The 18793-nt window shown below is 41.0% G+C and overlaps 1 protein-coding gene across 1 annotated transcript in view; it reads left to right on the plus strand.

Moving 5' to 3' along the window:
- Positions 1-2254: 2254 nt before the first annotated feature.
- The window catches only part of ddx52 (DEAD (Asp-Glu-Ala-Asp) box polypeptide 52), a 45113-nt gene continuing 28574 nt past the window's right edge, over positions 2255-18793 (plus strand). The window contains exons 1-8 of the mRNA XM_060936430.1: positions 2255-2549; positions 6169-6355; positions 6497-6645; positions 11492-11677; positions 16078-16221; positions 16327-16438; positions 17385-17457; positions 17623-17826. Coding sequence (XP_060792413.1) covers positions 2463-2549; positions 6169-6355; positions 6497-6645; positions 11492-11677; positions 16078-16221; positions 16327-16438; positions 17385-17457; positions 17623-17826 — 1142 coding nt within the window. The 5' untranslated portion in view covers positions 2255-2462. The remainder of the gene's footprint in view (positions 2550-6168; positions 6356-6496; positions 6646-11491; positions 11678-16077; positions 16222-16326; positions 16439-17384; positions 17458-17622; positions 17827-18793) is intronic.

Below are 18793 nucleotides of genomic sequence, written 5' to 3' on the forward strand. Positions count from 1 at the left end.
GTTCTACAGGGTCGCAGGCAAGCTGGAGCCTATCCCAGCTGACTACGGGCGAAAGGCGGGGTACACCCTGGACAAGTCGCCAGGTCATCACAGGGCTGACACATAGACACAGACAACCATTCACACTCACATTCACACCTACGGTCAATTTAGAGTCACCAGTTAACCTAACCTGCATGTCTTTGGACTGTGGGGGAAACCGGAGCACCCGGAGGAAACCCACACGGACACGGGGAAAACATACAAACTCCACACAGAAAGGCCCTCGCCGGCCACGGGGCTCGAACCCGGACCTTCTTGCTGTGAGGCGACAGCGCTAACCACTACACCACCATGCTGCCCCAAATCTAAACATAAAACAAATTTTGACAAAGGGGGGAAATCATATACTCGAGGTTTTACTTCAACATGGTACTAGCGCAAATCCTGGCGAGCTGGCTGCAAGGACGCCTCAGCGGTTTTCTGCTACCCCTGCTTACTTTTCCACCCTGGAGGTGGCTCCACGGACAACACTGCTGGGACGGTCACTGGAGTTTCGGACATGCATCATTTGTCGGAGAAAATAAAAAAACATGAGTCATCAAAGATTCACATGGGCAGCTGCCTGAAATTTTTGGCTTTTGGGAGAGTGAACATCGCTACACAACTGGATGAGGGCTACAGGCTAGCAGTTCGCCACCACAACGATGAGGTGAGCAAGAACAGGCACATATTAAACCAGCTCATCCAATGCGTGAAATTTTGTGGAGTGTTCGAGTTAGCTCTACGAGGCAAAGACGAAACTGAGGGCTCCAGTCACTGTGGTGTTTTTCTGGGTTTGGTTGACTTCGTCTCTCACACACACACACACACACACACAGTCACAGAATCAGTTCACTTTTGATGTTTTCAATGTGCATTTTTATATTTGCCACACTTTGCTCTGAGAGTTAGCACTTTGGTAATATCCTTGGTAAATACCAGTAATTGCAAGATCTAAAGATCCACTCATCTATTTATTCAACTGCTATTGTTATGTTAGCCAACTATTTACAATGTTTTGTTATAGTAAGTGCACTTTCCTGTTTGTCCTTAAGTTGCACAGTCTGTAAAATTCTTGCTGGTCATGGAGTTTGAAGTACAAAATCTATTTACAGAACATTTTGTAGAACAGTACTTTCAAGATTGGCAAATAAATATGTATTATTTTTTTTAAAATATGGTTTCCTTTCTTATTTAGTTGTTGGACATATATTTTATAAAGATATCATTCACATCATACATTATTGAAATAATGTGAATAGTGAATAGGGCATAATTGGAATTGGTCATTGTGGAGCCAAAGTATTCTTCGATTGTGAATGTTGCAACTTTACACCACAGCTTAGGTAGCTACAGGGAAAAGATTTCTGTAATGTACTGCCATCTAGTGGACAGAAGTAGCATGGAACTGTGATATGCAGAGAGAAAACAAAAAAAGAGTCAATAATGTCTGGCTACCTATAATGTACCTGTTGAATGAGTCACCTTATGACATTACTGGATAATTTGCCCCTCCTGAGAAAATTTTCAGGACCCGCTACTGTCCATCCATTATCTGTAGCTTCTTATCCTGTTCTACAGGGTCGCAGGCAAGCTGGAGCCTATCCCAGCTGACTATGGGCGAGAGGCGGGGTACACCCTGGACAAGTCGCCAGGTCATCAGTTGTTTGACACAGAGACAAACAACCATTCACATTCACACCTACGATCAATTTAGAGCCCCCAGTTAGCCTAACCTGCATGTCTTTGGACTGTGGGGGAAACCGGAGCACCCGGAGGAAACCCACGCGGACAAGGGGAGAACATGCAAACTCCGCACAGAAAGGCCCTCACCGGCCGCTGGGCTCTAACCCAGAACCTTCTTGCTATGAGGCGATAGCGCTAACCACTACACCACCGTGCCACCCCTAATAATTATCCATTGTATTTATTCTATAATCCATTGTATGTAATGCAATGTAATGATGGAATTTGTCAACCGAGGTGAATGTAGGACATTTTTGTTATAAGTATGTAGTGTTTTAACAAACTGGAGAGATTTTTTCTTAAAAATATTAGTTAAATGAAATAAATTTTAATTTTACGTCAAAACAGTTATCTGCATGACAGGACTAATTCATTAGCTCAGGATTCAAAATGGCCGCGTAGGTACAAACGCGTTGCATTGTGGGTAACTACGCGGCTGTAGTGACGTCATGAATACAATTGAATTGTTCCTGTCAGAGCTGACGGTATCGAAAGTTAATCAATATTTGACAGTTCAACAGCGGTGAGGAATAAAAGTAAACGCACGATTTTTAAAAATGATCTGAAATTGTAATATTTTATATTTGAATATATATATATATATTCTTCAGTCGATTGCCGAACTGTGAATCATCGAAAGCTCTGAAATCGATTAGTCTAGCCTGGCCTCCATTTTTCTGCGCGCGACCCTTTCAATGGACGCTGTGGAGTTGTTCAAGAGGCTCGGATCCGGCGCAAAGTTTGATTTTAAAAGATTTAGCAGAGATGCAGAAAGGTTTAAGGTGATGTTTGGATATATTTCGGATTTGCTTTTTATGTAGTAGTCGTATTTTACATATGCGCTGGTATTCTGTGGCTAGTCTTGTTAGCATATTCGTTCAGGCATGGCTAACAAGCATGCGCGTGGTGTTTACATGCCGAGTTAGCTAGCCTGCTAATACAGCTGTACCAGAGAGAACTGATTAGTTTTGTAACTAGTTTTTAATTTTACGTAACTCGTATAAATCTGAAATGTTTGTCAAACATTGTGTATTATTATTATAACCTTTATTTAACCAGGTTTGTCCCATTGAAATCGAAGATCTCTTTTACAAGAGAGACCTGGGCAAGAATGGCAGCACAAACAACAACAGTTTCAGCACAGTGTCACATTGACATAAACATAAAACATACAAATAAACAATTGAATTTACAAAATCAGGTCAAGATCAAATAAGACATTTCCATTCAAATAAAACATTTGCACTCATGAAGCCTCGATACAATGGGATTTATCATGGACTTAGACTACCATTCAAAAGTTTGGGGTCACTCTGAAATGCCCTTATTTTTGAAAGAAAAGCACTGTTCTTTTCAACGAAGATCACTTTAAACTAATCAGAAATCCACTCTATACATTGCTAATGTGGTAAATGACTATTCTAGCTGCAAATGTCTGGTTTTTGGTGCAATATCTCCATAGGTGTATAGAGGCCCATTTCCAGCAACTCTCACTCCAGTGTTCTAATGGTACAATGTGTTTGCTCATTGCCTCAGAAGGCTAATGGAGGATTAGAAACCCCTTGTACAATCATGTTAGCACAGCTGAAAACAGTTGAGCTCTTTAGAGAAGCTATAAAACTGACCTTCCAGGGGCTTCAAAGTTTGGGAGAATAGCAGGGTACAAATAATTTACAGCAGGGTGCAAAATGGTAAAATGTCTGCCAGCGGCAGACGTAATGCATGCAAAGCGTGCAGGGATATAGATATAGAGAGAGATATGCAAGTACGAATTTTTCATGGGGTGGGATGGTTTGGAACAGGCCATCTAAAATTGGGATAACATTTACCCGGGACGGGTATTTGAGGCGGGTCGTCTAGCTTAAGCTTGATTAGCGTTGTTACGCACGCCAGTGTTTCCCACAGAAGTTTTGGAGACTATGGTGGTGGCGTGGGGGTTGTTTAAAATTGAGTGATATGTTAAATATTAAGTTATTACTGAAAAACTATTGATTAAAAAAACAGACACTGAGAAATGGTCCTATAAACAACTTTACCAATATAAAAGATTACCAGGACTACAAAAATGCAGAAAAATAGGCTTTACTTATCCAAATGCTCCTGTTGGTTCAAAAGTTAAAGTGCATAGAACCTCACAGCACAACATGAAGTTACCTTAAAATATAATATAAATGCCTCAGCTTTCATGTAAGAAAAAAAACTATTAATACTAGTGCTGTGTGCAGGCAGTCTCTCCTGAAGACTAAATTAAACAATAATTATAAACTAATAAAATAAATGGCTCAGGCTTCATAGAAGAAAAAAACAATTTGAACAGAATCTCACAGTATGATGCTGAAGCTGCCTAAACAATGGAAAATAAAATACCATTTTGGCAAAAACGTTGGCATCCATTAATTTCTTGTATTAAGTAAAAAAAATATGTTGCCAGATACTGCTGATGTTTTACAGCCCAAAATATGTTCAAAACCCTCCAAAATGCACTTAAAACTGCCCAAATTGGGTGGGAAAACGCGCAATCTGGCAACACAGGCGGCAGTAATGGCTGCACTCGTGTCGAGGATGTAAACACAGTTGACGCGGCAACGGACATACATGACATAGTGGATGTAATTTACGTTCACAACTTTTTTTGCTGTCAGAAATATTTAATATTAAATTTTGTGACTCGACTGACAATAGCCGGCGGCATAACAAGCCATAGCCGCCGGTTTGCCGCCGGTGACCGGCTACTTTTGAGACCGCTGCCTTCCTTTGAGCAGATTGAGTTTCTGGAGCATCACATTTGTGGGGTCGATTAAATGCTCAAAATGACCAGAAAAATGTCTCGACTATATTTTCTATTCATTTTACAACTTATGGTGGTAAATAAAAGTGTGACCTTTCATGGAAAACACAAAATTGTCTGGGTGACCCCAAACTTTTGAACGGTAGTGTAAATACATTCAGAGATACCAGATTTTGGAGTCTGAGCTCTGACTGCAAATTATTCCATGTAGTTGGAGCAGAAAACCTAAAAGCTTTCTTCCCCATTTCTGTTCTAACCCTAGGAACAGTAAAATGTAAAAAGTCCAGAGAACAAAGGCTGTATTATTCAGGATTAAAAGAGATAAATAAGATGGAATCATCTCAAGGATATCCTTGTAGATAAAGACATGCCAATGGCCGAGCCGGCGTGCATATAAAGACGGAAGGAAGTATAAGGAAGTATAGCCTCCTCTTGCCTCCTAAGGAAGTATAGCCTGCTCTGTCCCTTCCTGTATAAATGATTGGTGTTGCCAGTCCAGCCACAGCCCGCGGTACTTGTAGGAATCCACAGCCTCCACCTCGACTCCCTCGATCAGAACTGGTCGTGACCTTGGTCTGGACCTCCCAAAGTCAATGACCAGCTCCTTGGTCTTCGAGGTGTTGAGCTGCAGATGGTTCCTGTTGCACCACACAGCAAAGTCCCTCACCAGGCTCCTATACTCCTCCTCTCTGTCATCACACTATCCAGCACGTGGAGGCATTGAGCGCAGGCATTCATATATAACACATCACCATAATCAATTATCGGAAAAAAGGTCAGCTCCACCAGTTTCCGTTTCATCCCAGAGGAAAAACGACTTATTTCGAAAATAAAATCCAAGTAAAACCTTCAGCGTCTTAGCAGTATGCAGAATATGTGCCTTAAAAGACAAATGGTCGTCAATCAAGAACCCCAGATATTTAAAAGTAGATACAAGTTCAATTTGTTGACCATTACTGGTGACGATGATGAACTGATTTGACCTTGCTGATTTTGAATTAGTGAAAAACACAAGTTTTGTTTTATCAGCATTTAGAACAAGTTGCAATTGGCAGAGTTGTTCTTGCACTCTGTTAAACGCATTCTGCATATATTCAAACACTTCTGAGGCCGTGGGTGCAAAGCGATACATGACTGTGTCGTCAGCATAAAAATGAAAGGCTGCATTTGGGATATTCACTCCAATATTGTGTATATACAAGGTAAATATCACAGAGCAGAAAGCCCATTTAAAAAAAAAAAAGCCTGTGTAAATATCACAGAGCAGAAAGTCCGTTAAAAAAAAAAGCTAGCTTCCTGGTTTGCTTGGATAGAGCTGATTTGAGCTGAGCTGAATAATCACATTATAAAATCCTTTTTTTTTTTAATTATTTGTTAAATTACCATAAATTAAAACCTCACACATGGATTCTTAGGACCTTAAATATCTTCATTTCTATCTAGCTAAGTTTGTAGAAGTAAATAAACACCTCAGTTTCCCAGCTCCTCCTCCTCAGCTTGACCTGGCTGTAATGTTCCTGTATCGGAGTACTTTTTAACACGTAAATACACCTAACAGTATTTATTTAATCTCTTCTCAACATTCTCTCCTTTTTCCCATCTGGATGAAACAGGTGGTGAGGTCTCGGCACCACGAGATCTCCAACCCTTTGAATGAAATCAGCTTCTTTGGCAAAACCAGAGAAGAACCCGCTGAACATCATGAAGATGAAGAGTACAAGTCAGAGGAAGATCATCCAACCGTTACGGATGAACCTCTGAGCAAGCCGAAGAAGAAAAGGATTAAAAGAAAAATTCAGGGTAAAAGACAAACATTGACAGTTTATATAGAGCTGGTTATGCATTGTGAATACTGTGTCTGTAATCCTGCTGTAGAAACATAAAATGACGTGAAGACGTTACAGTTGTCCTCTTCGCTCCTTGCTTTCTATTAATGCACAGGTTCAGAAGATGAGAGCGATGATGATGATGATTTGGAGCAGACGGGGATTCGGTGGATGTCTTCACAAGACAAGAAGGAGAAAGGACAGAAGAAAAAGACCACAGAAGGACCATCAATAAAGAGATTAAAGCAGCTTCACAAAGAGAAGGTAGGAAAAGTGTCTATTGTTCTCCTTAACCCTGTGACCAAAAACTATCCGAGGTGTTGTTTCATTACAATGTAATGATAAATCAGAAGTGTTAAAATCTACAGTTTAGCTGCAGTATTTGAGCTAAAGCAGCACCAGTCCGAGCTCGGATCAGATTTGCATGGCAGAAAGCTTGTTCACTGAAGGGTAAAGGAAAGAACGCAGGATGGGAAAAGGTGCTTAGTTTCTCTTTGCACTAATTTTATCTCGATAACTGTTGGCCTATTGGTGCACAAACCTCAAGCTTGTGAGCTGATAGAAAACAAAGCGGTGAGGATTATGCATGCTTGTTTCGATAAATGTTTAAAAAAAAATTACCTGGTTGGTTTTTTTGGTCAGTAATAAGTGTAAAGATGAGTGCTTTATTCAAAGTATAAATTCATACATTTATGTTTATTATGCACATCATATTTTAGTATAAATGTACAGGTGATTTATAGAAAATTGCGCATGCTGATTGGTCGAGAAATTCAGACTATTTCTCGATAATCACCTTGAGCGACTCGGCAGAATGGCGGCCGATCACTTTGTCACCGTAAGTGAGGAAGAATTACACATGATGAAAAAAAATGCTGTTCCTAAAAGCACTAAAGATGCTATGAAGTTTGGTCTAAAACCAGGGCTTTGAACCGGTTCAAGGAACGAAAACTGGGAACTTTTTCTATTTCACATGGAACAGAAACGAAACCAGAAACTTTATTATTTATGTTCCGGAACAGAAACGCTTATTAAAAATAATGGAAACCGGTTAATACCGGTTTTTATTTCGTTCCTCAAAGTTTCCGTAGCCTACAAATAAAAAAGCCATTCTTCTCCTGCGCAAGTTTCTATGACCCGCTGGGGTTCACTTCCTGTGTGACGGTCGCTGACTGAATGGAGAGAGCGGGAGGGTGGACTACTATCACGTCTCCATGTGATAATAAGTGAATTACTGAGTGTCTGAGCAAAGAAGAGCCTGAACGATGCAACCTCCCTATTGGCTGTTTGTAAAAATGTATCAGTTGTTGCCCTTCCCACGGGAATCATCGCGGGCTCGAGAGACGAGACCTGACGAGTTAGTTCGTTGGTAGCAGAACAAAATGTCTGGACACAAATCGGGTTTTCAGAAAAGGAAAGAAAATAAACGGAGGGTCGAAAATACAAAAAAGGAGGCAGAAAATGCAAAACAAGTTTTAAGGTAGGACAAATGGTTACTTTTCTGAGGCAGCCCGCCGTGGCTGCCTGCAGGCTTATTTATTATAGCCCATTTAGTTAAAATAGTTGATATAAAATGTTTATAGTTATGTGATGGTTGTCCTGATTTAGACTGATGTTTTTTTTTTTTTTGGGGGGGGGGTTGCGCGATGTTGCACCCGGGTCCAGATTAGGGCAGAACCGGCCCTGGCTACATTTCAGGTGTAGTTTGTTTTATGTATGTATGTACTTGCATAGATGTGTACTTGGTCTTCCAATATGGCGCCCAACAAAATCTCGCGGCGCGGTGACGTCATGCGGTAGCCCTCTATAGGGCCTGACTAGCCTTTGGTAACACACTAAACGAATTATCTTTTTCATTTTTGGCACTTTTTCTGTTTGTGTAGATGGGAAGACATACTGAGAATCCAAATCGCCAGCATTTGAAATAATAATTGTTTTGAATTATTTCTTGTCTTATTTAATGAAGGTTGTAATAGAATTAGCCTACATTTGGCTTAAGCTGGATGAGACAGAGACATAATTTTATAGCCATTTGTTAAACAGCTGACAAGGAACGTAATTAACCGTTCCGGGAACGAAATTTTTTTGTTCTAACCGGTTCGGGAACGTCTATTTAATGGTGGAACCCCAAACCGGAAACGTTAAAATTCCGTTTCTGTTCGGAACGAGCCAATAGGAAAAAAATTCTGGTTCAAAGCCCTGTCTAAAACTATTCAAAGGTAAGGTGGAATTGTGATTTTATTTTATTGATTTCAAAACAAAGTATTTAATGTGACTCAGCATAGATAAGTGACACAAGTCTGTGCTGCGCCGTTATTATATTTGCGTGCTGCTTTTGAAGTTTGAAATGAATATATATATATAATTTTTTTTTTTTTAAACAATTATCCACCTCAGACTTGGTGAATAAGAACCTTGACTTTGGTGAAAATGTTTTAATTATATATATATTTATGCATGTTATTAAATTCCATTATTCACAAGCAGGTGTTGTGCTGTTTTTCCTGAAAGCGAGTCATAACAAATGACCAAAGGTTCCTCTCAAATCTTCTACTTTCACGTTTCCAATACTTTTCTCAAACTTCTGGCTGTCTCTAAGGGCGTATTCACACCTACGTTGTTTGGTCCGGACCAAACGAACCAAATTTCCCTTGGTCCGGACCTTTTGGGTTGGTCTGAATACAAACCACCGAACTCTGGTCCGGACCAAACAAGCGGACCGAGACCGAGCTGCAAGGTCGGACTCGGTCTGGACCAAAGGAACCCTGGTGCGGATCTTTTGGAGGTGTGAAAGCAGACCGGACCTAATCCGACAGTTTTGCTTTTTTGTACCTCGGGAGCTTCCGTCGTTTGTCGAGCATTATGGGAAACAGAGTCTTGACACTCCACCGCAAAGTGCAAACACTGTTTCGGTTGTCAAGGGAACCTTACAACAGTCGTTCAGTCATTCAGACCAGTGGTAGGCTAGACTACAGAGTACAAAAAATGAGTAGGGGGCAAACGTGGGCCGAGGAAGAAGCGCGTACCCTTGTGGATATATGGGCAGATGTCCACATATCTGAGCTTTTGGAGAGAACACACAAAAATGCCGACGTGTTTGCTGTATTCAGTGAGAAAATGAAGGAGAAGGGGTTCACGCGCTCCCCAGAACAATGTCGGCTAAAAGTGAAGAAACTCCGTCAGACCTACATTAAAATCAGGGACATTCTTTCAAAAAGTGGCGGTACTAGCGACTTGCGTGAAGAGCCAGAACTGTCACAACATGATGTGCGCTCATCAGCGCTATCCTCCGTGACTACTTTTGAACTTAACGCTTTGTGCGCGTGTCGTCTCTGACCAATAGCTGAACGACCTCAGGGTGCGTGGCTTTGTTGACAGATTTTGGTCCGCTTACTAAAATGTACAGTGTGAAAGCGAACCGCACCAAAATGAAAAAATAAAAAAAACATTTGGTTCAGACCAAAGCAAGTGAACTATCGAACTATCCTGGTCTGAATACACCCTAAGAGCGCCGTCTCATGCGGCAATTCCGTTCTAATCTCTGTTCCCAGCTTTTCCACCACTGATTCAGTTTCTTCGTCACTGTGCCTAAGGTGCCAACAACAATTGAAACTATCTACACTACCGTTCAAAAGTTTGGGGTCACTTTGAAATGTCCTTATTTTTGAAAGAAAAGCACTGTTCTTTTCAATGAAGATGACTTTAAACTAATCAGAAATCCACTCTATACATTGCTAATGTGGTAAATGACTATTCTAGCTGCAAATGTCTGGTTTTTGGTGCAATATCTCCATAGGTGTATAGAGGCCCATTTCCAGCAACTCTCACTCCAGTGTTCTAATGGTACAATGTGTTTGCTCATTGCCTCAGAAGGCTAATGGATGATTAGAAAACCCTTGTACAATCATGTTAGCACAGCTGAAAACAGTTTAGCTCGTTAGAGAAGCTATAAAACTGACCTTCCTTTGAGCAGATTGAGTTTCTGGAGCATCACATTTGTGGGGTCGATTAAATGCTCAAAATGGCCAGAAAAATGTCTCGACTATATTTTCTATTCATTTTACAACTTATGGTGGTAAATAAAAGTGTGACTTTTCATGGAAAACACAAAATTGTCTGGGTGACCCCAAACTTTTGAACGGTACTGTATATATTTTTTATACTATTATCGTGAACTGGATGGCTGAATGGTCATGCGCAAAAATGATGTTGCAAAATTAATAACTACACATCTTATTATGCTCCCCTACTTTCTTGTAAATCCAATGTCTCTGTTGTTTACAGTTAAATATCAGTTACACTTTCACCTTAAAGTGCATATCCTGGACCACTTTCGTTTTTTTTTTTTTTTAAATATGAAAGAATGTCCCTTTACACACTCATCCAGAAGGGTAATTTTGCACAAGGCCATCTGTCTACAGCAGAAAAAACTAAAATAACAAAACGCGTCTGGAAAAATCCCAAGGGAGTCTGGAGCCAGATTCGTGACGTTACCTGCGGAAGCGCCAGCAGGCTGCGCGAGCTTTGCACGGTTTCAGTGCACAGCCTGTGTAGACCAAGCGCTCCCATTTCTTTCTCATTGTCCGCTCTTTTGGAAAACGATGAGTACTGATCCCATCAAGATTGGTGTTGCTACACCCTCCTACGATACGTCTGTTAACCATTTTAATAATTACGTGATAATGTTGAAGAAATTTGCAGAAAAACACCAGGTCGTTTTTTTCATAAACAAATTAGCGCTGACGTAGGATTCAGAAGGAGGCGTCCCGCACGCGACGTCACTAAAATCAATGTTTGCCGGGAAATCCAAATGCCAAGTTTTTTCAGAGGCGGACCAATTCGCCTCAAATGGCTTGATTTCAACTGAATATTTCTGGTATTGTGTAAGGTAAAAAAAATTGCACAAAATGTGACAGATAGTTGACCAAAGTTTAATATAAAATAGGAGGATTACATTGATCTTGCTCCTGAATTTACCCGTGATATGCACTTTAATGCCGTTAGCATGGAACTACTCTGTGTGTTTCTCTCTGTCTGCTGTGATTTTTCTTTTTAGCACCACGTCTGCGTTAGAAACTGATGCACTTGTTGTTTTGTCTGAAAATTTCAGCTCAATCAGATCCGGCATCAGAACAGGATTAACGTGCACGGCACCGACGTCCCAGACCCTCTCAGCACGTTCGAGGAGCTTCAGCAGGAATATGAGCTAGATTCTCGGATAATTCAGAACATCAGAGCAGCTGGATTTCAGACCCCCACGCCCATTCAGATGCAGGCCATCCCTCTGATGATGCATGTAAGTTGATATCTGTCTGTCTGTCTGTCTGTCTGTTGGTCAGATTACTCAGGACGCATTAACAGCAGAACAGTAAATCGACAGAGGATTTAAACTTATACAGTCCTTGTACTTCTGTTGTATTTGAGGCACAAATCTTACCATATATATGTTTGGATATAAAAGGTCAAGCACTTACAGCTCCTTAACGTACATACTGAGGGTCCTATAAGAATTTTGGAATGAAATTTGTGTCTCGTCTGCCCAGTTACAGAACCACATCCCTCCCCTCTAACCCTGTTCAAATGTATTCCGTCTCAAAGTCACATTCCTTAGCCATTAAACTCGTGTGATATTTTTTCCTCCCCATGATTTACCATTTATTCGTCGAGGAAAACACGAAAGTGATTTAAGGAGAGCAGGAGAGGGTGTAGCAATATTACCAGCTGTGCAGTCACTTGCTGGCAGTGTCGATCACAAAAAGTCTAGGATTTTTATAGAGTAAGCGATATTCCTTTTATAGTCCGACTCTCAGTATGTCCATTAGACTTGGGGCGATGAAATTTGATTGCGATTATGATTACTTCTAAAGTTTAGCTTACGATTACAGTAAATACTATGCCAAATTCAATTCTGTTATGGACAAGTGCTTTTGACCTGTTTGGGGACATGTTTGGGCACTTCTGAGCAATACTATTCAATGAATCAAATGATGAAAATAAAGAAAAAAAAACCCAAGAATGTTAGTTTTACTTGCAATATTTTATTATAATTTTTCATTATGTATGTTTTCACATGGGCGGCACGGTGGTGTAGTGGTTAGCGCTGTTACCTCACAGCAAGAAGGTCCTGGGTTCGAGCCCCGTGGCCGGCGAGGGCCTTTCTGTGCGGAGTTTGCATGTTCTCCCCGTGTCCGCGTGGGTTTCCTCCGGGTGCTCCGGTTTCCCCCACAGTCCAAAGACATGCAGGTTAGGTTAACTGGTGACTCTAAATTGAGCGTAGGTGTGAATGTGAGTGTGAATGGTTGTCTGTGTCTATGTGTCAGCCCTGTGATGACCTGGCGACTTGTCCAGGGTGTACCCCGCCTTTCGCCCGTAGTCAGCTGGGATAGGCTCCAGCTTGCCTGCGACCCTGTAGAAGGATAAAGCGGCTAGAGATAATGAGATGAGATGTTTTCACATATCCTGTCATCTCTATTATTGACGTAAAATGTAATGTAAAACTGGCCAGTGTACATTAAAATGCAAGAGACTATATCTGAAAGCATACATAATTTCTTTCTTCTATTTCTGATGAGCAGATCGGTTGATGTGCGTGAGCTGTAGTGCATACACAGAAAAAATGACCGAGCAGCTTTTTTTCAGGGTTAAAAGTATTTTGCGGAAAGTACTTTTAATTTTGCTCTATTTTGAGTTTAGAGAGTAAAATTTAGAGTTTGAGTGGGAGCAAAATTACAGAGTTGGTTGTGGCTCTGAACTGAGTAAAATAGTACAAGAGTTAATTTCAAGACACACTGAATAGAGTCAAATACCAGATAAATGAAGCTGTTGTAAAAGAAAAAAATAGTTTTAGAACTGTGTTGGAATGTGTAGAAAGAAAAAAAAAAAAAACGTGACCCATTGTGATTTGACCTGATGGGATTAAAGGCCAATTTATGCTGACAACGCAGTCCTCGCAGATGGCGTCTGCGTAGCCCCCCCCCCCCCCGCAGACGCTCTGCGCGCACCTCCCAAAAATTGTGACCACCGCAGAAGCCTCACAGACAGCGTCGCAGACAAGAGGGCTCTGATCGGTCCACTCTACATCCGCTGTACACGCACTTCTGCTTCCCTACTTTCCCGGTTTGTTTTGTTTTCACTACCGCCATTTTTAAAAACACGAGCGAAGATGGAGCAGCATGAAGAGCGGTTGATCGAGGGAGTGAGGAAGTACGTACATCTATACGACTCCAGTTCTAGTCATTATAAGTAACCGGAGGATAAGCACTCCATTAACCACACCCACCAACTACTCCTAGCGATTTCGCAACTTCACGCCCCCTTGCGTTGTGGCAGTGAATAACATCGCGCACGCCTATTACTCCCCGCTCAACAATAAATTACAACTGTCTGCGAAAAGCTACCGTATTTTTCGGACTATAAGTCGCACTTTTTTTCATGGTTCGGCTGGCAATGCGACTTATACTCCGGTGCGACGTATATATGTTTTTTTTTTTTTTTTCACCGCGGAATAACTGGAGCTGATGCTGAGTCTGACGACAGCCACGCAGAAGAGGAAACGGCGCTTCATCTGCCGCTGGAGGCAGAGTTGTTCAGAAGCGACACCGAGGATGAGGAATTCAATGGATTTGCTGATTTAGAGTGAAATCATCAGCTTGATAAACTTGATTGGCCTGTGTTTTATTATTAATGATAGGCCTATAGTTATTTAAATAAGTTATGTAATGATTTTAGGCAGTGCTTAATTTGTGAAGTGGGAGGTCCCGGAACGCAGGTGGTGGGTGGGTCCGGCGACTCAAAAAAAAAAAAAGGCGGGGGATGGTTTACTATAACTTTACGCACATGCGCTTATTGTGTGTGTAAAATAATAATAATAATAATAATAATATCAGACATTATGATCTTAGAAAACGCTTTAGTGACAAACAGTTACAGACAGTAATATGTCGTGATATTATATTATAAAATATTAATTTTTATTAGTCTATATATTACATTTATCTTCTAAAATAACAGACTGTACTCATCACAACCGGTTTATTTCACCATTGGAGATCAGATCACACAAGACATGAGTTAAATGACTCATTTTAAGGATTTAAGTAGGGGATTTAAAAGCGGTTGTTTTTTTTTTTTTTTTCACTAGACGGTTGTTTTTACTACCGTACCTGTCTTTGGAGATGATATACCTATAGCCTACTTGACCTCTGATTTGATGAAATAAAATTCGACAAAAATGAAGAATGACACTCCTCGATGACGACTACAGCTTTAATAACACAGATGAAAGAGCCATGGGGCGATAATAAGCCCTACCGGTAAAAATATTCTAAAAGCAAACTGATTAATGCATCAGTAATAGGCTACTAATATTAGTTATAATAATAATATAGGCTATTAGTAATAACGATAGTGATCGTATTAAAGATAGTAGTAGATATTTAAAATAATCAGACTAGGCTACTTACAGGGCAAAGGGCGCGTTATCACTGCTCAGCTGTTCGTTTATTAAATAAACAATGCAGTCGCGCAGTAACCACGCGCCGCTTATCAGATACAATCACAGATTCTATGGATAGAATAACCCTTCAAAAAGTGCGACTTATAGTCCGGTGCGACGTATATATGTTTTTTTCGTCTTCATAATGCATTTTTTGGCTGATGCGACTTAAACTCCGGAGCGACGTATAGTCCGGAAAATACGGTATCTGCGAAAGCCTTGTCGCAAGAGCATGCAGAGGCCCTAAGAGTTGGCAGTGTGAGGGGTTTTCACTCTTCTCATTGAATGGAATGGAAATTTTTACCCTTCTCATTGAATACCTCTCCCACTGCCAACCCTTTATCCCAAAACAACAGGACATACGTTTTTTTGATGGCCAGTTCACTGTCTAAATCAGTGGAGCAGATTTAAGTTTCTGTGCTTGATCCATTCCTAAGAACGAACAGAATCACTTCAATCGGCTGATTACTGCCGAATCACCTAGAACTCCACCATCCAGCTGAAGTTTCCAGCAAATAATTGTTAATTAGAAAGCCGAATTTTCATCATGATTATCTTTACCTTGATGATTATCTTCCTTTCTTTACCTTGGAGGCTATACCAACACTGCCCATGACGTGAAGACAAGGTTAGGGAAAGCGTGGGGAGCAATACACTCCCTCTCGAAGGTATGGTCCTCCCCCATAAAGCGGTCTACAAAGATGAGTGTTTAAAGCATCTGTTGAATCCATCCTTCTGTATGGTTCGGAGTCATAGTCATTAACAAATTCGCTTTCGAGAAAGATTGATGGTACTTACACCTTGATGCTGCGGAAGGTCCAGAATATATCTTGGAGGAAACATCCTACTAACAAGTCACTCTACGGATCCTACCCGCGTATCTCTACCATCATTCGACAGCGTCGACTAACCCTCGCTGGTCACGTGATGAGACATAAAGAGGCGGCAGGAAGAGTATTGCTATGGACTCCAGACGCCAGCAGAAGGCGTGGCAGACCCTGCACAACGCTTAGGGACATTCTGCAGGAAGACACCGGCCTCGAAGTTGGGGAACTCCGGACTGCAATGCAGGACCGAGAGTGCTGGAAGACGAAATTCATGCGTGGCACCGACTCTGTCGGATGAGTAGTAGTAGTAGAAAGCCGAGCAGTTTTAGTTAATACACCTGTAGGATTAACGTGCCATTTTTGTCCACTTTCCAGAGACGAGAAATCCTGGCGTGTGCCCCCACAGGCTCGGGTAAAACCATCGCCTTCTGCCTGCCTGTGCTGGCGCATCTCCGTCAGCCGCTCAACAAGGGTTTCAGAGCGCTCATCGTAGCGCCCACGAGAGAGCTGGCCAGCCAGGTGAGATCTGAACTGACACACCAGTGTGAACTACTCTACTGTTTGATTGAACGGCAGCTTGTCTTAAGAGGGACTGTAAACTGTTCCTCGTGCTGTTGCTCGTAGACGCACAGAGAGCTGCTGAAGCTGTCTGAAGGAGTGGGCTTCAGGGTTCACATGATTAACAAAGGAGTGGCTGCAGCCAAAAAATACGGTCCCAAGTCAGCCAAGAAGTTTGGTAAGAGTTTCTGCATCGAAATAAAAAATGTACTGAGGCCAAGAAAAAATAATTGATTGTTTCCGGTTACCCGACCGACCGTTTAAAAAATGCCCCGACCCTAGACTTTTTTGTTAGATGTTTAAAAAAAAAAAAAAGTATTTTCGCCGACCAACAATAAATTTTGAAGAAAAAAAAAATCTGCATTACGATTTGCATAATATTGTCGATCTGACAAGTGACTAATTCTAAAACGCATACATCGGACAAGAAACACTCATTGATTTCTCACGGCCTCAATCTGACGTCATGACCTCTTTCCGGGAAACTCCGGCTTGTGTTGTACACAACGCTAGGCATCATGGCGGCCAACGAAGTGTTCTCGATTACCGTGATCGGTTGCAACCACACGGAAGATTGTAAGACAATAAGTTCATTTTATAAGTTTTCAACTGTAAAAGAACTCTACGAACATTATCATCCTCCGCTGGACGAGTCATGCAAACAGTATACACACAGCGCCCAGGCTAATGGCGGTATTGATATCACGATGGAAGTCACGTTGGAAAGCCTGCTCAGCAATTTTGGCTTGCGGGCACTGACATTTGAATGTAAATGGAAGCCGGAGTTTCAAAAAATGTTAGCTATCAAAACAAAAATACTAAAAGTACGCGAGGACGCAAAAGTAGAGGCAACAAAGGTGACAAATAATGCCACACCTAAAATTTATTTAAAAAAAAAAAAAAAACCTACCTACCCGGTATTTTGTGTGATTAAAAAAAAATAAAATAAAAAGACCTACCTACCTACCCTATTTTTTTTTTCAAGATGTAATAGGAAACAAACAATTATTTTTTCTTGGCCTGATGTCTACCGCTGATCTCTAAAATCTTTTGGATTTTTGAGTTCCATTCCTTCATCAGTTGGAGTAATTTTGTTTGTTTACGATTTGAAATTTCTTTCTCAGATATATTAGTCACGACGCCAAATAGGCTCATCTACCTGCTCAAGCAGGACCCTCCAGCTGTTGATCTCAGCAGGTCAGTTTACTTCCGGACTTTGACAATCCAAAGAGAACAAAATGGACATGAAGACAGCTTCAGCTGCCGGAAAACAAAACAATGACCTATTATAATAATAATAATAATAATAATGATGATGCTGTGTGTGTCGTTGTGTTGTAAATTGTGTCCTCGTGTGTGCAGTGTGGAGTGGCTGGTAGTGGACGAGTCCGATAAGCTGTTCGAGGATGGGAAGACTGGCTTCAGGGAGCAGCTGGCCACCATCTTCCTGGCCTGCACGTCTCCCAGAGTTTGCCGCGCTCTGTTCAGCGCAACGTTCACCACGGAGGTCGAGCAGTGGTGCAAACTCAATCTGGACAACCTTGTCTCTGTTAACATCGGACCCAGGTATGAATGAAAGACGTGTGCGTCTCGTTTATTAGACTGGGTTTGTTCTTTTATCTTTTTAATATTTTAAACTTTTCAAGGGTTAAGCAGCATTATTGTGTTTTTATGCCGAAATATTTCCGTTCATGTATTTGTTTTTGTGCATGTTGCTGAACTTTTGCTGACCATATTTATTTATTTATTTATTTATTTAAAATTTACTGAGGTGACCTCTATTTGTAAATCATTTGCATAAGAAATCCAGTTTGTTTGGTCAAACGTTTGTATCCTGTGAGAGCTCGTGAGTTTGTGCAAATTTACGAGACTTGTTGATGTGAAGCTTGAGAGATATATCAGCAGGGGGGCGCTGCTCTGTGGCGACTGTAGTGAGTGAGGCGTGTTGACATGACCTGTGTGTTTTTGTTGTTTTTATATTCTATGTTTTACGTATACCGCGTGTTTTAACCCGTCTAAACATCAACAACAGTCCCTGTCTAACGATGGCTTTACCTGTATGGATTATTATGGTTGCTCTGTTGGTCTTAAGTGTACTTTTTACCTGTGGACTAAACTTCGGAGACGCTGCTGCAGGGCTCGAAATTAACTTTTTTTTCTTTGTGTCCCCCAGTGGTCCCGAATTCTGTGTTGTATTGTCCCGAATGGAAGCAATAGTGTCCCCATTTTTTTCCTCTCTGAAATAACCAGTGGTTAATATTATCATATGAAGTTACTATTATATTTGTAACTATGCGATTTTGAACCCTTTATATCATTTTTACAATAAGTCACAAGACACAAGCGACACATGTCCTATACATCATCTACTTCAAAATTACAGTTATTGCATTTTCAGTTTATTAAACTTTGGCGATCTCATTGTATGAATAGATACCCGTTTATTTAAAGGGGCCAACTAGCTCATTCAGAAAATGTTTCAACTCCCTACATCTGCAGTACACTTTAGTTGAAAATAAGACCCTTTTATGTT

This window comes from Neoarius graeffei, chromosome 12 (genome assembly GCF_027579695.1).
Source record: "Neoarius graeffei isolate fNeoGra1 chromosome 12, fNeoGra1.pri, whole genome shotgun sequence".
Classification (NCBI taxonomy): Eukaryota; Metazoa; Chordata; class Actinopteri; order Siluriformes; family Ariidae; genus Neoarius; species Neoarius graeffei.